General features: G+C 45.4%; 1 protein-coding gene across 1 annotated transcript in view; it reads right to left on the bottom strand.

Annotated features, from left to right (window-relative positions):
- The window catches only part of LOC115471367 (cadherin-13-like), a 1126129-nt gene that overhangs the window by 88627 nt on the left and 1011701 nt on the right, over window positions 1-25801 (bottom strand). Inside the window, exon 11 of the mRNA XM_030205064.1 lies at window positions 23880-24022. Coding sequence (XP_030060924.1) covers window positions 23880-24022 — 143 coding nt within the window. The remainder of the gene's footprint in view (window positions 1-23879; window positions 24023-25801) is intronic.

Here is a 25801-nt window from a genome sequence, read left to right as displayed (position 1 = left end):
AATTAGCCAACAATGATCAGCACTTAAAAAAGTCTTGGCTGACTGTCACCAACTGAGTACTGACTGGTGAATGTATATCCTTGCTTTACAGCCACCACAGCACATCCCAGGGTACCTTTAGCAAATCAGAGGCTGTTGGAATAAGTATAAACAACTTGTGGGGGAGTAGCCTAGTGGTTAGTGCAGTGGACTTTGATCCTGGGGAACTGGGTTCAATTCCCACTGCAGCTCCTTGTGACTCTGGGCAAAACCCCTCCATTTCCCCAGGTACAAATAAATACCTGTATATACTATGTAAACTATATGTAGTTGCAAAAACCACAGAAAGGTGGTATATCAAGTCCCATTTCCTTTCCCTATTTGAAATTCTACATGGAATGTTGCTACTATTGAGATTCTGTTGCTACTATTTGAGATTCTACATGGAATGTTGCTATTCCACTAGCAACATTCCATGTAGAAGCCTGCCCTTGCAGATCAGCTGTGCGGCCGTGTGGCTGATCACGCAGTATAAAGGCAACAACTATTAGGCAAGCTATTAAGATATAAAATTCAATTGATTCACTGCTCCCCAATGCGAGACCACAATTCATAATTCTTCCTCAGGAGGGACATCATACAAACCATGCCAGAAAATTGTATTTTTCAATTAATTGAGTTTTACTTAATTGTTTACTTAGTACTAGTCAAAGCAGAAACAAGTCACACCAATTGAAGTGTTTTTTTTGGTTTTTTTTGCAACTACATTCAAAGTGGTTTACATAGTATATGCAGGTACTTATTTGTATCTGGGGCAATGGAGGGTTCTGACTTGCCCAGAGTCACAAGCAGCTGCAGTATGAATTGAACCCAGTTCCCCAGGATCAGAGTCTGCTGCCTTAACCACTAGGCTACTCCTCCACTAGCAACATTCCATGTAGAAGCCTGCCCTTGCAGATCAGCCTACTCTGATGGACCTGAAGAAGCTGTGTCTGGTTGGAGGACAGATTGAAAGTTAACAGCATTGAAAGTTAACAGTATTCAGCAATTTACTTTGCGGAAGCGATAGATCACTGATCGATTGATGACATCCTATTCAGGAGATTTTCGTTGGAAATGTATGCTCCTGGGACATAGTAGAAAGAGCAGACTTGAAAATATTTTTTTTTATAGGTTAATATTTTTGGTAATAGGTGTTTGTGAATGTATTATTATCTTTAGAAAAAAATATTCTTTTAGTATAACCATAAAGCTAAGCGGTTAGTTGCGTGATTGGGTGATATGAATGAGTAAGGTGTGAAATTATTGGTATAAATAAACATTTTGAAATTGTTTAAGTAATGGTCTGGAGTAACTATGTTTAAATATATTTAACACGAACAGTTGCAAGCAACGAAAAACAGCACCGAGAGCCTTCGTTTCCACAAATAACATCGACCCCGGAGTGTTACAAGGCACAACATTTCTGGACGTTGCATAAGCGATAATCCTGAGGCTGGGTTCATTGTGATTGGCCTTTATCTTTTTGAATGACCTCTGACGCAGGTGCCGTGCACCAAATCATGACCCATATTGGGTTCATGAATTAAAGGCTGATCCCTATTTTGAAGGCTCTTAGTGTTGTTTTCGGTTGCTTGAGTGGTTTGTACTTTGACCCTCTTCGTGTTGCTGTGACTAACATGAATGGTTGACCATGGTCTATAGAACCATGAGGGGAACAGGTACATAAGTATTGACATACTGGGAAAGACCAAAGGTCCATCAAGCCCAGCATCCTGTTTCCAACAGTGGCCAATCCGGATCACAAATACCTGGCAAGATCCCAAAAAAGTACAAAACATTTTATACTGCTTATCCCAGAAATAGTGGATTTTCCCCAAGTCCATTTAATAACGGTCTATGGACTTTTCCTTTAGGAAGCCGTCCAAACCTTTTTAAAACATGGATCAGTTGTTTAATCTTTCAAAAAGGACATAGATCAGGGTACACACCATGAAGTTACAAGTTGTACATTTAAAACAAATATGAGAAACTATTTATTTTTCACTGTATGCATAACTAAACCCTGGAATTAGTTGCCGATGGATGTGGTAAAATCAGTTAATTTTGCTGGGATTAGAAAAGTTTTGGACAAGGTCCTGCAGGAACTAAGGTAGACTTGGGGAAAGCCATTGCTTACCCTTGGGTGAGAAGCATGACATCTGTCCACTTTTGGGGATCCTAACAGGTACTTATGACCTGGTCTGACCTCTGTGGCGGTTTTTATGTTAATTTTGTAAAAGTATGAGCCTTGCAGAACAATATATGTACTTTTCACCATTTTGAGGAAGGGCAATTGCTCAGACTGTTAATTTAATTTATCTGGATTTTGCTCACATCTTTTTCAGTAGTAGCTCAAGGTGAGTTACATTGAGGTTACACTGTGTATTTCTCTGTCCCTAGAGGACTCACAATCTAAGTTTGTACCTGAGGCAGCAGAGGGTTACGTGACTTGCCCAAGATCACAAGGAGCAGCAGTGGGATTTGAAATGAGCACCTCTGGATAGTAAGACCCGTGCTCCAACCACCAGGCTACTCCTCCATTCCTTCATGCATAAACCACTGTTTACTTGAGCAAATGGTTTTGGAAATTGGCTGCTGAAGATTTTCAAAACTGGAAAGAAGACAGCTTGCTCCAGGATCAAAACATTTACAAGAACCATGTCCTGCTTCAGAGAACAGCAAGATGTTTTGGTTGAATGCCAAAAAAACAATCCAACGTGCTAACAGAGAACATAAGGCCGCTCTTAAAAACGTAGCCTTTAGGATTCTCCAAGGTGAAGAAATAACCCTGATGAAACCCAACTACTGCAAAGCTGTTCTGCCCCGCTAAGCAAGAACACTGTATCCATAGGAGAGAGAGAGAGAGACCCCAGCACTGTGCCCCTCTTGGAGGCCCAGGCCCAGGGAATTTTGCCCCTCCCTGTCCCCCCCTCTTGGTGGCCCTGGGACAATGGAGGGTTAACGACTTGTGCAAGAGCTCAAGGAGTGGAAGTGGGATTTGAACTCTGGCTTCCCTGGTTCTCAGTCTGCTGCTCTAACAATTAGGTACAGCTAATCCCTATTACAAGCGTGATTGGTACCTCAGCAATAAACAAGCCAGAAGATCTGAAGCCTGGTGGCCATTTGGCAAACTACCAAAAAAACAAATGATATAGTGCTGGAAAACACCACATCACACAGGAAGATGCTGGACTGAAGAGGTGGGGCCTGACTGCGAGCCAATAATACTGCAAATGCTCTTAGTAACATAGTAACATAGATAGATGACGGCAGAAAAAGACCTGCAGGGTCCATCCAGTCTGCCCAACAAGATAAACTCACATGTGCCATTTTTTGTGTATACCTTACCTTGATTTGTACCTGTCTTTTTCAGGGCACAGACCGTATAAGTCTGCCCAGCACTATCCCCGCCCCGCCTCCCACCACCGGCTCTGGCACAGACCGTATAAGTCTGCCCAGCACTATCCTCACCTCCCAACCACCAGCCCTGCCTCCCACCACCGGCTAAGCTTCTGGGGATCCCTTCCTTCTGAGCAGGATTCCTTTATGTTTATCCCACACATGTTTGAATTCCGTTACCGTTTTCCTCTCCACCACCTCCCGCGGGAGGGCATTCCAAGCATCCCCCACTCTCTCTCCGTGAAAAAATACTTCCTGACATTTTTCTTGAGTCTGCCCCCCTTCAATCTCATTTCATGTCCTCTAGTTCTACCACCTACATTGCATTTTGGTGTTTTTTCTGGAGTGTATAAAGAGCGAATCATACCATCAATAACAGAGGTACTAGGGGGTGGCAGCAGGTAGGGTGTATTCCATGCTGTGTTTAAAATTTCCTCTACTGTCCCTTTACTGTTGACATAGGTGTTGCCCCCAGACCCTAAAGTTTGTAACTTACCCCAGCACACCCATCCCACCCTGCCTTAGTAACCCTGCCCACATTAGGCTTCCCAAACCGTTGAGTCACCAACTGCCTATGGTTTTAGTGACGGGTGGAACAAAATGAAATGAAACATGAAGTTTTATTGCTCATGATACACTGAAACCCTCTGCTCAGTGTGCAGCAGCAGCTAAGAAATCAAATAAAATATTAGGAATTATTAGGAAAGGAATTGAGAAAAAAAAACTCCTGAGATTATAATAATGTCTTTGTATCTATCACTCCATGGTGTGACCTCACCTCGAATACTGTATGCAATTCTGGTCACCGCATCTCAAAAACGATATAGCAGAATTAGAAAAGGTACAGAAAAGTTTTATGAAAATGATAAAGGGGATGGGATAACTTCACAAAGTGAAACTACTAAGTAGTAAATTTAATATAAATTGGAGAAAGTATTTCTTCAGTCAACATATCATGAAACTTGAATTCGTTGCCAGAGAAGTGGTAAAAGCGGGTAGCTCAGCAGGGTTTAAAAAAGATTTGGATAATTTCCTAAAAGGAAAGTCCCTAAGCCATTTTTAAGATAGACTTGGTAAAATCCATTGCTTATTTCTAGGATAAGCTGCATAAAATATGTTTTACTCTCTTGGGATCTTGCCAGGAACTTGTGACTTGAATTGCCCACTGTTGGAAGCAGGATACTGGGCTTGATAGACTTTCCGTCTGTCCCAGTATGGCATTGCTTATGTGTTTATGTTCTTATGAAAATTGCTACTTTGCTTTCAATGAAAGCACATCCTTACTGCTCATTCTATAATAAATAAAGACATTGTTAATGTGTAAACATATATTTTTCTATTCCAAGTGATTTAAACTATGTAATGACATGCATTGAAATGAGACTCATTGTTGGGCTCATTTGCATAAGTCAGTAAAGGTTGAAAGCAGGGCCATGTGTGAAAAGCTCAATCGCTCAATGGTAGGGCCATTGCAGCAGAACTGAACAGGAGCCAAAGTTACAGCCAATTCCTGCTGCTAGGTGTAAGATATAAGAATTCCACAACCAAGGAACAAACACGTCCTGCTGGCTGATGGTCAAACGAATGACTGGCTTGGAAACCAGCACTGCCTTTTTAGGCAGAACGGACATTGTTCTTTATATGGTGTATATTTTTATGATAAAACAGAACATTCCCTACAGGCTTTCTTTACTAACAATTAGTCATCTGAGTTTTCTTCAAAGCTAGAAAAGAACACGCTAACAGGCAGATGATCAAAAGCAAACACCAGCGCTAGAGGCTGTTAGCGCCGGCATTTGCTACCGCCCCATGATCAGAGCCCTCGAGCGCGTGAAACAATGCGCTCGAGGGCTCTTAGTGCAAGTAGCTTACAAATGCATGCTAATCAGCACTTTACGCATTTATCCCCAATGATCAGTGACCCGCACGCCAAAGATTGCATCGCTGGCCGCGACAAACCCTATGCCAGCTCCGAGCTGGCGTTAGGGTTTGCAGATCATTGGGGAGGAATGGTGAACCCTGTCCAGCATGCATTTGCATGCTGGCAGGCCCCCATTCCCACCTACAGCAAACCTGCCAGCGAGGGCAGTTGAGGACATCCAGAATTTGGACGGTTCTGTGATGGGGCAGTTCAGGACGTCCAAAATTTGGACATTTCTGCAATGGGCAGTTAAGGACGTCCAAAATTGGATGTTTCTATGAGAAAGATGTTTCTCATAGAAACATCCAATTTTGGATGTCCTTAACTGCCCATTGCAGAAACGTCCAAAATTTGGACATCCTCTACTGCCCCGTCACAGAAACGTCCACATTTTGGACGTCCTCAACTGCCCCGTCGCTATACCTCCGACACCCCCTTGAAATCTGGCCGTCCCTGCAACAGGGCAGTTGAGGACGTCCATCTTCCGATTTAAAGATGGGCGTCCTTCTCTTTTCATTGGTCTCCAGCCCAGACCTGTCAAACAAGTGCGGGAGGATTGTGCTGAGCGCATGCTCAGGCACAATTCTCCCCCACGTCTACCCCATAATCAGAGATAATTGCGCTGCTTAAATTTGCATGTATTATCTCTGATCATAGGTCTAATAGCGCCCCGCGCTGTTCCAGCGCTATTTTAGAGCGCTGTTTGGAACAGCGCGGGGCTTTTGATCATCTGCCTGCAAGGTACAAATTCTTTCATAAAAGGGCACAATGCTTGAGAAACCACACACGATGCCCAGAAAAAAAAGATGAAAATTTCATATTTACAGTGATTTTTCATACACTGTGCAGTTTTGCGAAAATATTTGCGCAACGCAGCCAGTCTCTATACTAAACACAAAACCATATGGTACATGTTCAGCGCTGTTTACCTGTGCAGGAGAGGCTGCCGTCCCTTTAAATAGTGCTGAGTAGGTTGGGGTCAGATATTCAGAGAATACCAATCAACTCTGACCACTATGGCGCTCTCTGGTTAGCAGTGGCGTAGCTACGGGGGGCCTGGCTCCCCCCCCCAAACAAATTGGCCAGCTAAGGCGTTTGTCCCATGGTGGTCTCACATTGCCTGGCACCCTGTTCTGTTTTCAGGGCCGTGCACACTCGTTTTAATGAAACTGCTGCGGGGGGGGGGGGGGGGGGGGGTGGAGCAGTGACAGTGGGGGAAGGGGCAGAAGTGGTGGCGGGCCAAAATGTGCCCCCCTACCTTGGGCTCTGGCCCCCCTGCTGTCGAGGTCTGGCTACACCCCTGCTGGTTAGTACTGGCATGGTCTAGAAGAGGAGTCGGAATAGGCCCAAAGTTATCCGGGCACTGGCAATATTCATTGCTTGTGCCCGGATAACTAACTGAGGGGCCCTTTTACTAAGGCACGCTGAAGCCTAGGTGCGTCAAATTGGAACTACCGCATGCCCTGGGCAGTAATTCCATTTCTGACGTGCGTCCAAAACACGTGGTAGAAAACTTTTTCTATTTTCTACCGCATGGCGCTTACCCAGCAGTAATCAGCAGTTTACGCACGCTGGCTACTTACTGCCCGGTTAGCGCTTGAGACCTTACAGCCAAGCCAATGGATGGTGGTAAGGTCTCAGGCCGAAAATGGACACGTGCTGTTTTTTTTTAAAATTTATATTTATTAGTATTTAACAATATATCCCAATGAATAAATCTCTCCAAATTGCACCCTTCTCCTCCATCGCTAACTCCAGACTCCGCTCCTTCTATCTCGCCACACCTTATGCCTGGAATAGGCTTCCTGAGCCGTTACGTCTAGCTCCATCCCTGGCTGCCTTCAAATCCGGGCTAAAGGCCTACCTGTTTGATGCTGCTTTCGACTCCTGACTTGTAACTTTTATCTTATCCTTATGTGTCCTTCTGCCTGTCCTTCCCTTATCCTTTTTGGTTCTGTCTGTTTGTCCTGATTTAGATTGTAAGCTCTTTTGAGCAGGGACTGTCTTTCTTCTTCATGTTCAATTGTAAAGCGCTGCGTACGACTGGTAGCGCTATAGAAGTGATTTATAGTAGTAGTAGTAGTAGAAGCCTGCCCTTGCAGATCAGCAACACGGCCGCGCAGGCTTCTGTTTCTGTGAGTCTGACGTCCTGCACGTACGTGCAGGACGTCAGACTCACAGAAACAGAAGCCTGCGTGGCCGTGTTGCTGATCTGCAAGGGCAGGCTTCTACATGGAATGCTGCTAGCGGAATAGCAACATTAACATTCCATCTACAATCTCCAATAGTAGCAACATTCGATTTAGAATCATTCCTATGTGTCCTTCTACTCTTATCCTTATTGGTCCTGTCTGTTTGTCCTGATTTAGATTGTAAGCTCTTTTGAGCAGGGACTGTCTTTCTTCTTCATGTTCAATTGTAAAGCGCTGCGTACGACTGGTAGCGCTATAGAAGTGATTTATAGTAGTAGATTTATAGTAAAACTAATTCAGTTACATATAATAATATACTAAAAAGAAAGAAAAAGAGATTCACTTTTGACCACAATAAACTTTGTAGGATCCAAGAATTTGAAAGAAAGAAAGAAAGAAAAATATATCACTAGATTATTGAATACCCATAAAGCTCTCCCCAGCCTATCACTACAGTGTGCAAATGAGACTATACAATTACATTTATTCCTTCTTTAGCTGCAAGAAATTCCTCTAGTTGCTTGGGTTCAAAAAATTGAAACTGTTTACCCTGAAATAACACAAAACATAAACAAGGAAATTTAAACACAAATTTGGCGCAAGAGGCCAAAATCCTCGGTCGAGAGGCCAAAAAGGCCTTACGCCTTTACTGTGTTTCTTTTGAAAAATCAGGAAATATTCTAACTTTAGAACCCAGAAACTGCGTATCCAAATGTCTAAAAGAAAGTTTCAAAACAGCATTGCGATCCATCTCCAAAGCAAAAGAAACCACCATAGTAGTTCTCTGTGTAATTACTTTCAATGATGATTCCAACAAAGATGTCAGGTTCATACCATCTCCAACTTGACCTTGAGAAGTCTCACCAGAGAATTTCCCCAGTAAATACTGGGCTCGCGTAATAGGAGGTAGTGAATCACCTGACATCCCCACAACTTCAGTTAGATATTTCTTAACCATGTCTACAGGTGAAATAAGAGGCGGCCTAGGAAAGTTGAGCAGTCTCAGATCACGTCTCCTAACTTGATTTTCCAAGTATTCCAACCAACGATGAGCACGGGACGCAGATACAAATCAACCTATGCATCCAATTTTTCTTACTTAAGTACGCAAATGTGGACTGCATTACCAAGGAGTGGTCTAGTGGTTAGGGTGGTGGACTTTGGTCCTGAGGAACTGAGTTTGATTCCCACTTCAGGCACAGGCAGCTCCTTGTGACTCTGGGCAAGTCACTTAACCCTCCATTGCCCCAGGTACAAATAAGTATCTGTATACAATATGTAAGACACATTGAGCCTGCCATGAGTGGGAAAGCGCGGGGTACAAATGTAACAAATAAAAACGAGTGTGAAAACAACGCATGACCATCAAAACTTCAAGCGAACTTTAAAGACCTATCTCTTTTGCAAGGCCGACTCTACTGATTCTACTTGAATGCCTCAACTCTACAATACATTGCAGTGAATATTTTATTTCTTATTTCCTTGTCCCTTATTGTATCCATTTACCCCTACCTTACCTGACCCTTTTTCTAATTGTATTTGTTTAAAACTTACCGTACTTGGCGTCCACCATTACGGTATTTTGTAAGCCACATTGAGCCTGCTAATATGTGGGAAAATGCGGGATACAAATGTTATAAATAAATAAATAAAGTTCTTATCCTTAATTGAAACTGTACCCAATGATTCCCAAGCCTGAAGTTTAGTTTCTAAAGAATTTATTTTAGAAGACTGTTGGGCGGTTTCCTGTGCTTAGAGAACAGCAATTTCAGACAAAACCTTTATATCCGTAGTACTTTTAAAATTAAAAATTTGTAAAGAAGAATGCATCTCAGATGTAAGGTCCCAAAGAGGTATATTTTCAAAGCACTTAGACTTACAAAATTCCACAGCTTACTATGGAACTTTGTAATTCTAAGTGCTTTGAAAATAAGCCCCAATGTGACTCCAATGTCACAACGGCAGGTTTCACAAAAAACCAAGTAGATACATCAGGAGTAAACAAATTGGAAATCTGGAAAACAGTGCTCACTGTTTGTTGAGTAAAAATTTGTGCTGCATTCTGTATTATTAGCTCTTGACCAAAAAACAAATTCTCAGCTGCTACGGATGCGTGCCCACCCTGCTCACCTGGTTCTTAACAGGCCCAACCGTAGCTGCATTACTTCCTGGCTGCGGGGGTGCCACTCGCAAAACAGGGCTTAGGGAAGCCCCGTCTGCACTGCTGACTGACGCCAAAGCGTCAGTTCAGACAGAAGGAGAGGATGCCAATACAGGTCCAACTAAAATCCTGAATCTTTCAAGAGTCATCTGCGTCGGAGCGTGTGTCCCGGTGGGGGTCGAGGGAAACTGCCGCACCTTCCCTCTCCTCTTCGCCATAGCTGAGAAACAAGGAGACGCTTCAGCCAGTGACTTAAGGTAAAATCTGGGAGCTGCTGATGCGATATGTCATTACGACGCCATCTTGGATCCTCCCAGTTGACACGCGCTGGTTTTAATTTTGCCGCACATCCATTTTCAGCCACAACAATAACAAAAAGGCCTTTTTTCGAGGCACGCTTAAAAAAACCGGACCTGCGTGTGTCCAACACATGTGCCTACTACACCAGCAAAGGCCATTATTCTGGACACCTTAGTAAAAGGGTCCCTGAGTAAGTAGGATAGTATGATACACAGAGCTAACTATGAGCCCCTTTTACACACACCTAATGCAGCTATAAAACGGTATGTCACCCAAATATGGGTGTGGATTAGCTAATGATGCTATAAATGGGGCTGAAAATTTGAGTGCGTGCATTTCTCCTGGTGCCTAATGTTCAGCCTCATTTATAGAATCTGGCCCTTTATGTCCTCAGGGCAGGTAAATGGAGGTGTCCAATTGTAGAAATGCCCCCTTAGGGCTAGATTCTATATATGGTACCTAAAAAAATTCAGCGCCGGAAAAAAAAACGCTTAAGAATTATTCTACAAGTATACTACTACTACTTATCATTTCTAAAGGGCTACTAGACGTAGGCAGCGCTGTACACTGGACATAAAGAGACAGTCCCTGCTCGACAGAGCTTACAATTTAATCAGTACAGACAAACAGCACACATAAGGGATAAGGACAAAGAGTGGCAAGATTCCGGAATCCCAAAGAGTAGCAACATTCTGTGCAGAATCCCAAAGAGTAGCAAGATTCCAGAATCCCAAACACTACTACTACTTATCATTTCTATAACGCTACTAGACGTACGCAGCGCCTTACACTTGAATATGAAGACACAGAGCTTATGATCTAATTAGGACAGATAAACAGGACAAACAAGAGATAAGGGAATAAGCTGTGCCTAAAGCTTGGTGCAGTTTATAGAATAGCACTTAAGCGTTATGGTCATGCGTAAATTTAGATGCCACCATTTACACCAGTGAAAACATGGTGCAAGGCATGTGCGGAATACCATCTATATAATAATTGGTCACTCTGCTTCCCTGGATGGCTGGCTGGCTGGGTTAGTAACAGCATGCTGACGTCAGCTCGCCTCCAGCGTTTCCTTCCCTCTCAGTGTCCCGCCCTCACGGAAAGACAAAATGACATCAGAGGAGGGCAGGACACTGAGAGGAAAGGCAAGGGAAGGCTGGAGGTAACACAAGCCTAGCCTGCCGCCGCTGCGACCAGAGGTCAGATGAACGGCTTAAAGGCAGGGCGGCAGGAAGGACAGAATCACTGGCTATGGAGGGACGGGGAGGGGAGAATCGCTGGACATGGATGGGATGGGAAGGCAGGGCAGAGGAGAATCACTGGGCATGGATGGGATGGGAGGCGAGGGGAGAATCGCGGGACATGGATGGGAGGGCAGGGCAGAGGAGAATCGCTGTCCATGGAGGAGAGGCCAGAATCTTGGGACACGGAGGGGAGGGAAGAATCACTGGACATGGGAGGGGAGGGCAGGGGAGAGAGGAGAAGCAAAGGCACACTCCAATGTGGTGTACATCACATTCCTCATTCTACACCCTTCCCAATGATTCCTTATCATCATAGCACATTCGTCCTAACGGTTCCCTTAAAAACATAATCGCCATTACACGATAGCCTTGCTAGCGCCCATTTCATTTTTTAGCGAAACGGGCTTTTTTGCTTGTTATTCTATAATTAACACACATAACTCAAAACTAAGCCCCCATTCTGCCCTGAAATGACCGTGATCGTTCCATTTCTGTGCCACACATAAATTTTAGGCATGGATCCCTTGCCTAGCTTTACACACTTAAGTCCCAATTAAATCTAATTAGTACCAATAACCGCGTGTGAAAGAGCCAATTATTGTCACTCATTGGCTCATTACTCCTTTAAATTGTGCGAACAAAATTGGAACTGCACCTAAATTTGCATGCGCAATTTTTGGTGATCTTTATAGAATCAGGGCGTTAGTGCATAAATGATGATGTATCCTTTGGCACACTGAAGGGTCCTTTTACTAAGGTGCGCTGAAAAATGAGCTGCGTTAATGTAGGTGCGTGTTTTGGGCGTGCACAGATGCATTTTCAACGCGCCTGTAAAAAAGGCCTTTTTAAAAACATTTTTGCTGAAAATGGACATGCGGCAAAATAAAATTGTCCCACGTACATTTTGGGTCTGAGACCTCACCGCCAACCCGTTGACTTAGCGGTAAGGTCTCACACGGTAACCATGCGGTAACAGTCTACGTGTGCAGAATGACAATTACCGCCCATTTGTGCCACACACAGGAAAATAAAAAATTATTTTCCAGCGGGCGTAGCGGATGTGCGTAAAAAATGAAATTACCGCCTGGGCCACGCAGTAGCCGGGCGTAACTCCAAATTGAAGCGTGTACTAAGGGTGGCTTAGTAAAAGGGCCCCTTCCAAGATAAAAGGCCTTATTTTCAAAAGTGGAGTGGAGTGGAGGAATGGCCTAGTGGTTAGGGTGGTGGACTTTGGTCCTGGGGAACTGAGGAACTGAGTTTGATTCCCACTTCAGGCACAGGCAGCTCCTTGTGACTCTGGGCAAGTCACTTAACCCTCCATTGCCCCATGTAAGCTGCATTGAGCCTGCCATGAGTGGGAAAGTGTGGGGTACAAATGTAACAAAAAAAAAAAGACCTTTGCCATAGACAGAAGGAAAGAGAGGGAGAAAGAGAGCGCCATTGCATCCACTGAGAAAATCCAGCAGGGTCATAAATTACTGCTCCAGCCTAACCTTGCTGAACATAAAATTTGTGTTTAATCAAAAACTCTGTACGGAGGATGGAACAATTGCACATGTAGTAGATGTTCATTACCCCTGGGGCCAGATAATATTTGTGTCTCCTTTGGAGAATGACAAGGATATGCTGCTCACAGAAAAAATCCAGTTCATAATATTCCTGCCAGGAAAGATCCTTCACTGTTACAGGTTTCAGCTGCTCCCACGCGTGCAATGATTGTTCTGTACTGAGTACTTGGTTTCACAAGTGCAATGGATATATATTTCTCGTCCAGAGTAATAGAACAGTGTGGCTTGGATACATAGACCTAAGGTCGACAAGTAAACTGTAGGTGAAAACCTTTTATTGAATTTTGATATTATATAAAGTCAGCACAATAACAGATATATTACTTATATCTTATTTTTGACCTTGAAAGGGCATTTTCGAAGTCATTTTCTCAGGTAAGCAGTGGATTACAATACCTCTCGTCTGTCCAGCTAAAAGTATGGGTGAGCTTCCAAAGTGTGCAAGTTTTTACCAAGATGAGGAAGGGCCTCTGTTTATGTTGGGAGCGGGAGGAAACCACGTGTATATTTGAGCAAGTCGTATGAGGGACGTGACTTTGTTATTATTATTTATTGCATTTTTACCCCACATTTTCGCAGGCTCATTAGAGCACCTTAAAAATAGCGCATGCTAAATTGATTTAAAGCACATTAAGGGACCCTTTTACTAAGCTGTGTTAAGCGCTAACCTATGCCTAATACAGCTTAAAATGGCACACCACAGGTCAAGCTCAGGCATCCAGTGGTAACTTTCAAATTAGCAGGTGCTAACTCGCAGACTAGAACACAAATTATTTTGCCATGTAGACTACTGCAACAGAATTTATGCGGGATGCAAAGACCAAATTATAAAGAAACTTCAGACTGCTCAAAACACGGCAGCCAGGCTGAGATTTGGAAAAACGCGATTCGAAAGCGCCAAACCCCTCCGAGAAAAACTGCACTGGCTCCCAATCAAAGAACGTATTGCTTTCAAAATCTGCACCCTGGTTCATAAAATTATCTGCGGCAAAGCCCTGGGATACATGACAGACTTCATAGACCTACCAACCAGAAACACAACAGGATCAACACGAACATACCTAAATCTCCATTACCCAAGCTGCAAAGGACTCAAATACAAATCAACCTATGCATCCAGCTTTTCCTACATAGGCACACACCTAGGGAACTCATTACCAAAAGCCGTGAAAACAACTTATGATCACCTAAACTTCCGGAACTCATTAAAAACTAACCTGTTCAAAAAGGCATACCCTAACGATCCAACTTAAAATGCCTGTACCCTGCAACACAACGAAACCAAAGCTCGCAATGGACATAAATTAACTCTTCCTCTCTACGATTCCCTAATGTGTCTGTACACACGAACCTTATTCTACCAGAACATTATTGTATTGGTTCATACCGGAATTGGCGAACGCCTTTACGGTACTATGTAAATCACATTGAGCCTGCAAATAGGTGGGAAAATGTGGGATACAAATGTAACAAATTAAATAAATAAATTTGTATTTTTGGAGGGAACATGTGGGGAGGGGGGGGGGGGGTCAGAGAGTGGGCATTCATGCTCATGTTTGATTTATTCTTACTGTAAACCACCTTGAGTGACTTCCTTCAATAAGGCGGTCCCAATTCTCAAACATAATTCCACACCTCTAGTATCACCCACACTCCAATCCCTTCTACACATCTCTTACTACTGTCCCACTCTATGCATTTATCCCACTCTATGAAATGATGCCGTCCCTGCGACACTTTGTTCCATACTTTGTATCATCTGTGTGATACATCGTACCATACTTTATAAGCCGCACTGAACCTAATCTATGTAATTATGTCATCTCTTTGATACATTGTTTCCATCCCTGTATTATCTCCATGATACTTTGTACCATACTTTGTAAGCCGCACTGAACCTGCTATTGAGCGGGAAAGAGCGGGCTATAAATGCCACAAATAAATAAATAAAAAATAAACAGATAAATCCTAATGAATAAATAAGCAAACGGTTAACGCATCCACATTAGTGCATGCTGTTTAGTGTAGGAAAACCATGTACACCCTTACCACCTACAGAAACTGGTGTCAGTAAGTGTTCCCGCTTAGAGAATAACTCTTAATGGCCGCGCACCGGCATCATTAGCAAACAGTAATTAATACAAAAAGCTAGAAAATTGGCCATTTTACGGCTGTGATAAAAATGGCCTCAGGTCATGGCAGAAATCTGCATACAGGCGTTCTTCTTATAGCAGTTCAGCAAAAGGACTCATACATTATTAATTAATATGTGTCAAGTCGATTTACATGCATTAAAAAGCTTTAATTGCATTACAGATTTTTTTTTTTTTACTAAAAATGTGTCAAGTGAACTGAAAATCAGGATAAAAATATAACTCAAAAACAAACCCAAACTATCTTCCATGCACATCTCTAATAAGTACTTTGAGGACAGTTCCGTAAAGCGACACCAAAGTAAGGGATCCTTTTACCAAGCTGCGGGAAAAAGGGCCCAGCGCTAGTGGATGATTTCCCCACACGCCAGGGCCCTTTTTACTGCAGAGGGTAAAAAGACCCCAGGCACACATGGCCATGCGGTAAAAGAACTCTTACCGCATAGCCATGCAACAGGTAGCCCTTACCGCCACCCATTGAGGTGGCGATAAGGGCTCCTGTGCTAACCGGGCAGCTCATGGTGATGCCCGGTTACTGCTGGGTTACCGCCACGCAAGCCATTTCCAGGGGGTTTCTTTTTCTCCCGGACATGGCACCAGGGCCGCTGAGAGGCTAGGCCGGGCCCGCAAGGCTGCCCCGCCTCCGCCCCTTGCTGCTGCCGCCCCCCGTCGCTCCCCCGCTGCTGCAGTCCGCGGTCTCACCTGTCTGCCTCCATGGCTCTGGGCCCCCTTCATTCAAAGTGGAAGTCACAGATCGTATCTCTTCTGGACTTCCCTCCCTGTGTCCCGCCCTCGTCTGATGTAACTTCCGGTTTCTGCGAGGTTTCCTGTTTTTTATTATTCTAAAAAATATTTTTGGGAGGCGGTGTGTCATGGATGGCGAATGAGCGTGGAAGTATTCACCAGCCGGTGAACTACAAAGGGCCTGCAGCAGCTCCAACTGATTCAGAATGCTGTAGCAAGACTCATAGAAGGTTGCAAGTGATGTAACCACATCACACCATTTTTGCAAAAACTTCATTGGTATCAGTACAATACAGGGCTAAATTTAAAACTCTATGTCTGATCTTCAAGGCCCTGAAAGGAAATGGCCCCGAGTATCTGAAGAATAGGATGATCCTCCACACACCGCCAAGGACACTAAGGTCCTCCCAAGAACTATCACTAACCACACCCTCTCCAAAGGGCATTACACAATGTGATACCCCCAAGCAAGCCTTCTCCAGAGTAGCCCCCACACTCTGGAATGCATTGACTGAAAGGCTCCACTTAACACAAGATTATCTCTACTTCAGGAAGCAGGTGAAAGCTTGGTTCTTCAACCAGGCTTTTAATGGAAGTAGTAACTAACTTCTTAGTCTCACACACACACACAAGGAGTGACACGGGGTGCACATACTGCAGCAGGACATGTTTATCCACCTCTACCCTAGCTGAGATAACATTTTATCAGCTCTCTGACCTCGTGTTTAACTTTCTTTAAATGAGTAGGATAAACATAAAGGAATCCTGCTCAGAAGGAATGGATCCTCAGAAGCTTAGCGGAGATTAGGAGGCAGAGCTGGGGAGGGGGGGGGGGGGGGGGGGGGGGTTAGTGGGTGGGAAGCGGGGCTAGTGCTGGGCAGACTTCTACGGTCTGTGTCCTGAAAATGGCAGATACAAATTAAAGTCAGGTATACACATAAAGTAGCACATATGAGTTTATCTTGTTGGGCAGACTGGATGGACCGTGCAGGTCTTTCTCTGCCGTCATCTACTATGTTGCTAGTTACTATGTAGTCACCTTACTTTCTAATTTCTCTTACTCTCTTCCATTTATATGTTTGCTTATACCCTCAGCTGCCTATTAAAATGTTCTATTATTTATTGTGTTGATATTGTAAGTAGTATACTATCCTGCTTATAATCGAACGAGAAAAACGCCCAAGTTCCGACCTAAATCGGGAGATGGACGTTTATCTCACAAAAATGAATAACACGGTATAATCGAAAGCCAAACTTGGACGTTTTCAACTGCACTCCATCGCGGAAGCGTACAAAGTTGACGGGGGCGTGTCGGAGACGTGGTGAAGGCGGGACTGGGGCATGGTTATCACCCGAAAAGAGATGGGCGCCTTTCGTCGATAATGGAAAAAAAGTATGCGTTTGTAGCTAGAATTTAGGGCACTTTTCCTGGACCCTGTTTTTTCACGAATAAGGCCCCCAAAAGTGCCCTAAATGACCAGATTACCACCAGAGGGAATCGGGGATGACCTCCCCTGACTCCCCCCAGTGGTCACTAACCCCCTCCCACCACAAAAAATGATGTTTCACAACTTTTTATTTTCACCCTCAAATGTCATACCCACCTCCCTGGCAGCAGTATGCAGGTCCCTGGAGCAGTTGTTAGGGGGTGCAGTGGACTTCAGGCAGGTGGACCCAGGCCCATCCCCCCCCCCACCTGTTACAATTGTGCTGCTTAATGCTTAGTCGTCCAACCCCCTCAAACCCACTGTACCCACATGTAGGTGCCCCCCCTTCACCCCTTAGGGCTATAGTAATGGTGTAGTGTTGTGGGCAGTGGGTTTTGAGGGGGATTTGGGGGGCTCAACACACAAGGGAAGGGTGCTATGCACCTGGGAGCTCTTTTACCTTTTTTTTTGTTTTTGTAAAAGTGCCCCCTAGGGTGCCCGGTTGGTGTCCTGGCATGTGAGGGGGACCAGTGCACTACGAATCCTGGTCCCTCCCACAAACAAATGCCTTCGATTTATTCGTTTTTGAGCCGGGCGCTTTCATTTTCCATTATCACTGAAAAACAAAAACGCCCAGCTCACAAATTGTCGAATAAAACATGGACGTCTATTTTTTTTCAAAAATACGGTTCGGTCCGCCCCTTCACGGACCCGTTCTCGGAGATAAACGCCCATGGAGATAGACGTTTTCGTTCGATTATGCCCCTCCAGGCCATACTTTGAATTATTTGAATATTTTTACTGCTGTAATTGCCTATTGCTCATGTTTGATCTATTCTTACTGTACAACGCCTTGAGTGAATTCCTTCAAAAAGGCGGTAAATAAATCCTAATAAATAAATAAAATAAATAAAACATTATCCCATAACCTGCCTATAAAATGTCCAAAAAAGTGTTCTGTTAAAGCTGAGGTTAGCACTTGGAAAAGTCCCACGTTAGAACGTGTTATGCGCCTTTGCAATCTCTTTTCTTTATGTATCACAGGGCCCTCTGGATGCCTAGAAAGAGTAAATTGTCTGGGTCTTCTAGACGTGATTTGTTTTGGTCCTGTAACCAGGGGCGTAGCTACGGGTGGGCCTGGGTGGGCCCAGGCCCACCCAATTTCAGTCCAGGCCCGCCCAGCGCCAGCTCCCATTGCCGGCCACTGCTGCTTTTCCTGATGAGCAGCAGTGGCCGGCGCTACAAAAAGAAGAAGCGCTCAGCTGACTGAGCTGAGCGCCAACGCATCGCTAAGGAAGAGAAAAAAATGTTTTAAAAAAATGCGGCACCGCAGGCAGCCTCGAAGCATTGGCTGCTGGCTCTGTGCAGGCTCCTCCCGTCTCTTACATACTGCCCCTGTAGCGAAGCAGGGGCAGTGACGTAAGAGACGGAAGGAGCCTGCAGAGCCAGCAGCCAATGGTTCGAGGCTGCCTGCGGTGCCGCGTTTTTTTTTTAAACATTTTTTTCTCTTCCTTAGCGACCCGTTGGCGCTCAGCTCAGTCAGCTGAGCGCTTCTTCTTTTTGTAGCGCCGGCCACTGCTGCTCATCAGGAAAAGCAGCAGTGGCCGGCAATGGGAGCTGGGGCTGGTGGGCCTGAATGGGAGAGGGAAAATGGATGGCAGGATGGGGGGAGAAAGAGGGAAAATGGAAGGATGGGGAGAGAAAGAGGGAAAACAGATGGGAGGATGGCAGAGAAAGAGGGGAAACGGAAGGATGGGGAGAGAAAGAGGGAAAACAGATGGGAGGATGGCAGAGAAAGAGGGGAAACGGATGGATGGGGAGAGAAAGAGGGAAAACAGATGGCAGGATGGGGAGAAAGAGGGAAAATGGAAGGATGGCGAGAAAGAGGGAAAACAGATGGCAGGATGGGGAGAAAGAGGGAAAACAGATGGGAGGATGGCAGAGAAAGAGGGAAAACAGATGGGAGGATGGCAGAGAAAGAGGGAAAACGGAAGGATGGGGAGAGAAAGAGGGAAAACAGATGGGAGGATGGCAGAGAAAGAGGGGAAACGGATGGATGGGGAGAGAAAGAGGGGAAACAGATGGCAGGATGGGGAGAAAGAGGGAAAATGGAAGGATGGCGAGAGAAAGAGGGAAAACAGATGGGAGGATGGCAGAGAAAGAGGGAAAACGGAAGGATGGGGAGAGAAAGAGGGAAAACAGATGGGAGGATGGCAGAGAAAGAGGGAAAATGGAAGGATGTGGAGAGAAAGAGGGAAGACGCTGGATGGAAGGGTAGGGAGAAAGAGGTGACACTGGATGGAAGGATGCAGAAAGAAAGAGGGGAGACTATTGGAAGGATGGGGAGAGAGAGGGGAGACACTGGAAGGATGGGGAGAGAAAGAGGAGAGGCTGCATGGAAAGGGGGAGTAGTGAAAGATTGGAGAATAAGAGGAAGGGGCATGGGGAGAACAAGGGTGAGAAAAAGATGAAAAGCCATAAGTAGATGAAGGAAATTAAAGAATGGATAGTAAGAATGAATTAAATCTGGACACAGAGAGAGGCAGAAAAATATTGAAGAAAGCAAAGAAAAAGGAGAGAAAAATGACAAATGGCCAGGAAACCCTGGCAGAAGAGTTAAGCGAAAACGAAGGAAAGCAGAATCTAGAGACTGGGAGCAACACAATGAGAAAAAGTAAATGGCCATACAACAAAGGTAAAGAAAATAATTTTATTTTTAATTTAGGATAAAGTAACATGGTGTTAATAAAGTGTCAGAGACCAATACTTCCTTCCTTAGGTCAGGAGAGGATACCGTAACAGCATTATACTGACCTGAGGCAGGAGGTTTTGGTCTCTGAAAGCTCACTGAAAAGGATTAGGCTATTAAATATATTGTCTGAAATCTGATGCACTGAACAGCACTTTACCCTGTGTGACAAATGCATCTGAGTGTGACTACATTTTGCTGGGGGGGGGGGGGGGGGGTAGAGAGAAAATTTTGTGCCCACCCACTTTGGGTTCAGGCCCACCCAAAATTGGCAGTCTGGCTACGCCACTGCCTGTAACAACAAAACTGGAACTCTTATACACCTCCTATTCGAATGTCCCCATCTTGCAATATTTTGGTCCGATGTCTGGGAACAATTGCAAGAGTTTTGTGGTTTCCAAAAATCTTTTTTGCCTAAATATGTAATATGGAAATCCGTATGTATCTCATTTCTCTTTACAAAAAATGACAAGTTATTGTTTGACTTTTTGGTCTCAGTTGCACCGAAACTGATCATCTCGCACTGGAAAGATAATTCCCACCTAAATGTGGTGGTTTAGTGGAATTGGATTCCGCTATATAAAAAAATATGAGCAATCTACAGTAATTTCCAGGCTTGGTCATAAAACTGCTATTCAAAAATGGAAATCTTTAGACCTTATTCTCTCCTCTATGGACTAATTTTACGACTTATTATTATTATTAACATTTGTATAGTGCTACCAGATGCACGCAGCGCTGAACATCCAACATAGAGAGACAGTCCCTGCTCAGAGAGCTTACAATCTAAAAATAATACAGACAGACAAGACAATTAAGGACAAGGGAAGTACTGGGTGAGAAGGAACAAGGGGAGGGCAAATTGAGTAGTGGTTAGGAGCCAAAACATTCCATCTAGAATCTCCAATAGTAGCAACATTCCGTGTAGAATCTCAAATAGTAGCAACATTCCGTGTAGAATCTCCAACAGTAGCCAACATTCCATGTTCCACTGCACTAACCACTAGGCTACTCCTCCACTAGCAACATTCCCTGTAGAAGCCTGCCCTTGCAGATGAGCAATGCGGCCGCGCAGGCTTCTGTTTCTGTGAGTCTGACGTCCTGCACGTACGTGCAGGACGTCAGACTCACAGAAACAGAAGCCTGCGCGGCCGCATTGCTCATCTGCAAGGGCAGGCTTCTACATGGAATGTTATTATTATTAACATTTACATAGCGCTACCAGACGCACGCAGCGCTGAACACCTGACACAGAGAGAGAGTCCCTGCTCGATAGAGCTTACAATCTAAAAAATACAGACAGACAAGACAATTAAGGGCGAGGAAAGTACTGGGTGAGAAGGAACAAGGGGAGGGCAAATTGAGTAGTGGCTAGGAGCCAAAAGCAGTGGTGAAAAGGTGGGTTTTTAGCATAGATTTGAAAACAGGTAGAGATGGAGCTAGGCGTACAGGCTCAGGAAGTCTATTCCAGGCTTAAGGTGCTGCGAGAGAAAAGGAGCGAAGCCTGGAGTTAGCAGTGGAGGAGAAGGGGGATGACAAGAAAGATTTGTCCAGTGATTGGAGTTCACGGGGAGGAATGTAGGGAGAGATGAGAGTGGAGAGGTAATGGGGGGGGGGGGGGGGGGGCTGCAGAGTGGATGCATTTGAGGTCAGTAAGAGAAGTTTGAACTGTATGCGGAAGCGGACAGGGAGCCAGTGAAGTGACTTGAGGAGTGGGCTAGTGCGGGTATAACGATTTTGGCGGAAAATAAGTCGTGCTGCAGAATTTTGGACAGACTGGAGAGGAGAGAGATGGCTGAGAGGAAGACCAGTGAGAAGTAAATTGAATTCGGCTTTGTGTATTGTATTGTGTGCTTTATTCTGTTGCACTGCCTTTTTGGCTGGCTGTATCTTTAATATCTAATAAAACTGTTAAAAAAAGGGCCTTATAATGAAAAAAAAAAGTTTATACAATTACCTCTTAACAAGCATATGGGGTTACTAAAAATTATCCCCTGATTTACAGAGGATAATCTTTAAAAATAGAGAGAAATTATTCCTAGGTTTTAAGATTCAATTATTTCCTGATGTATCAAGAGATACCCAGTGTAGACGTAAGCAGTTTCTTCTGCTGAAACCTAGGGTTTTACAAATAGGCGGAACTTTTTTTCTAAGATACCCATGCAAATGTATCATTAGATATAAAGATGTAAAATATGTTTTCTTTGAATCATCTCACTTGTCAGCATTTTTGGCAACTAAGAGAACAACAGGAGAACGAATAGGCTCTGCGTAAAGTAAATAACTAGCTCACGTACTTCCGTTAAAATATACCCTTTAATTTTTGCCTATTTTTCCCTCTTTACTAAGTCTTGGATCCAATATTGTGGACTTGAGTGTAATTATATGTTCCTTTTCTCTTTTTTTTTTTTTTTTTGAGAATCTCCTTGTAAAAGATTATCCTGCTTATTTTCGAAAGAGAAGGGCGCCCATCTTCCGACACAAATCGGGAGATGGGTGTCCTTCTCCCAAGGTCAACTAAATCGGCATAATCAAAAGCCGATCCTTAACTGCTTTCCGTCGCGGGGACGACCAAAGGTCCAGGGGGCGTGACGGCAGCGTACCGAAGGTGGGACAGGGCATAGTTAAGAGATGGTTGTCCTTGGCCGATAATTGAAAAAAGAAGGGCGTCCCTGAGAACACTTGGCCGACTTTACTTGTTCCATTTGTTTTCATGACCAAGCCTCAAAAAGGTGCCCAAACTGACCAGATGACCACCAGAGGGAATAGGGGATCACCTCCCCTGACTCCCCCAGTGGTCACTAACCCCCTCCCACCCTCAAAAAAACTACTTTAAAAGCTTTTTTTGCCAGCCTCTATGCCAGCCTCAAATGCCATACTCAGGTCCATCGCAGCAGTATACAGGTACCTGGAGCAGTTGTAGTGGGTGCAGTGTACTTCAGGTAGGTGGACCCAGGCCCATCCCCCCTACCTGTTACACTTGTGGTGGTAAATGTGAGCCCTCCAAAACTCACCACAAACCCACTGTACCCACATCTAGATGCCCCCCTTCATCCCTAAGGGCTATGGTAGTGGTGTACAGTTGTGGGGAGTGGGTTTGAGGGGCTCAGCACCCACAGTATGGGAGCTATGCACCTGGGAGCAATTTTTGAAGTCCACTGCAGTGCCCCCTAGGGTGCCCGGTTGGTGTCCTGGGATGTGAGGGGGATCAGTGCACTAGGAATGCTGGCTCCTCCCACGACCAAATGGCTTGGATTTGGTCGTTTTTGAGATGGGCGTCATCGGTTTCCATTATCGGCGAAAACCGAGTTCGCCCATCTCTAAGGTCGGCGATCTCAACATTTAGGTCGACCTAAATGTTGAGATTTGAGCGTCCCCAACCATATTATCGAAACGAAAGATGGACGCCCATCTTGTTTCGATAATACTGGATGCCCCGCCCCTTCTCTGGACATCCTTAGAGATGGGCGCCCAGTTCGATTATGCCCCGCCACGTTACCTGTAGACAGTGCCGTAGTGAGGGCTAATGGCACCCGGGGCGGGTCGCCACTGTGCACCCCCCCCCCCCCCGGGTGCAGCACGGCGTGACCCCCCCTCTGCGGCCCCCCCCCCCCCCCGGAGGGCAACCCCCCCACGGACCGCATTCTTACCTGCGGGAGGGCCGATCCGCCCCAACTGCACGTCACTCGGAGCTGCGTCGGCCCCGCTGGTTCCCTGCTCTCTCTGCCCCGGAACAGGAAGTAACCTGTTCCGGGGAAGAGGGAGCAGGGAACCAGCGGGGCCGGCACCCCCCGAGCGCGTGCACCCGTGGCGGACCGCCCCTCCCGCCCCCCCCCCCCCATTCCTACGCCACTGCCTGTAGATACAGTTTTCTGTACAAGTGACATCGCTCGGATTTAATTTGTTAAAATTCCATAAATAAATAAAAGACTAATCCTGAATTTCTACCTAGCCAGCGTGAAACCTAGTAAATGCATTATCATAAATCAGCACTTACCGTCGTCTATTGCTAGAAACTCTGCAGTGTAAGTATTGTTGTGGACAAAGGGGGATTCCCGATCCAGATGGGTGGCCGTGTAGACGGTACCGTTCGCTGTGTTAATAGTGAGCCAGTTCGCTGGGTCCTTGTGTATAGAATACCTAAACAAAATGTGTAAGACGTCAGTAATCATTAAGACAACGGACAGGAGATGCTTAACAAAGTAATAGGACATTGATATGCAGTTCGATGCTTAAACCCATATTTATGAACCTGCTAATATAAGCTCAGGGGCCGATGCTCACTCTACCGCAAAATTAGAGCAAAAAATAGCCACGGCATGCTCAATCTAAAGAGTATGCAAATTACTGTCTCATTAAAATTGTGGTAGTAATCTGCAGCTTAGAGCTAAATGTAAACTTCCCTTTCAGTGCCTGAGCGGTGATTGGCTCAGGCACCTATAGGAAATTTTACAGTTTAAAACCCACATTCTGCGACATGCTTACCCCCAACCTTCCACCTCTTCCCACCACCCCCAAAAATATCCCTAGTGTCTAGTGGCAGCCTCCGTGACCCCTTCTTCTGACCTGACCCAGCGCCCCCCTTATTCCCTTCAAACACTAAAAAAAAAAAAAAAAAAAAAAAGATTCCCAGGTGGTCTAATGGTCCCTCTCCCTCCCTCTCTGCCTCACAAATTCCCTGGTAGTCTAGGGTCTTCTCCATCCTCTTCCCCACTCCTTAAAAAAAAAACTCCCTAGTAATCTAGTGGTCCCCTTTACCCTGCGACCACAACTTAAGCCCTGCCAACCCCGTATCTTGAAGGAGGCAGGAGCAATGCCCGCTTGCTCCTGCCTCCGGGTTCTGTCATCTGCAAAATGACAGCATCCTGCCCCACACGATGCATCCTGGGAGAAATTCACTTATTTGAGCGACAGGCCCTGCCTTGTGGATTCCAGGATGCACTTATCAGGGCATGGTGCAACCAGTTTGTAGATAATGACTCCCAGAGGCAGGGGCGTAGCTAGGTGGGGCCACGGGGGTATGGGCCGCCACAGATTTAGTCCTGGCCCCCTCTACTTTCGACCCCCCCGTCACTTTTGACCTGCTGCCGCCACCGCAAGGTACCTTTGCTGGGGAGGGTCCCTAACCCCCACCAGCCTTAGTCTTCTTCCGCACCGGTCTCTGGCACATTCGCTGATCTGTGTTGTGAGTCCTGATGACGTCCAGCACGTCCTGCACGTTCCTTTAAGTGAAACGCAGGATGTGCAGGACGTCAGGACTCACAGCACAGATCAGCGAACGCACCAGAGACCGGCGCTGAAGAAGACTAAGGCTGGGGGGGTTGAGGACCCCCACCAGCAAAGGTACCTTATGGCAGTGGGGGGGGGGGTCGAAAGTGGCGTAGGGGGGTCAGCGGGCTAAAATGTCCCCCCCCCACCTTGGGCTCTGGACCCCCCTCCCGCTGAGGTCTGGCTACGCCCCTGCCCAGAGGGCATCATTCTTGCTTCCTTCCAGGTACAGAATCGGGGGAGGTGGGGGCACTAGACTACCAGGGAGGTTTTTTTAATGGGGCTGAAGGGGAGGAGGGAAAAGACTAGTAAACTGCCAGAGAGGGGGCATGGGGGCCGTTAGAACACCCAGGAATCTTTTTGATTTAACATCTGGGGAGTGGGAGGGGAAGCAGACCAGGCTCAGCTCAAGGGGGGGGGGGGGAGGGTCAATGCAGAAAGCAGTCCAGGACAGGGTATTCGACACACTAAATGCACATGAAAACCTTTTTTTTTTTTTTTAAATAGCATGGCTGCAAGGTGGATAATAACAGCATTAGCATACATATAAATTTTAATGTGGTCTGCAGTAAAGGTTTCAGCGTGCGTTAATACCCACATGAAACCATTTGAGCATTCGGTGCACGATAATGTGCTTGCAAACCCAGCGTT

Source organism: Microcaecilia unicolor, chromosome 5, assembly GCF_901765095.1.
Source record: "Microcaecilia unicolor chromosome 5, aMicUni1.1, whole genome shotgun sequence".
Lineage (NCBI taxonomy): Eukaryota > Metazoa > Chordata > Amphibia > Gymnophiona > Siphonopidae > Microcaecilia > Microcaecilia unicolor.
Note: the sequence above shows the minus strand (reverse complement) of the source record. Positions and strands in the feature narration are given on the sequence as shown.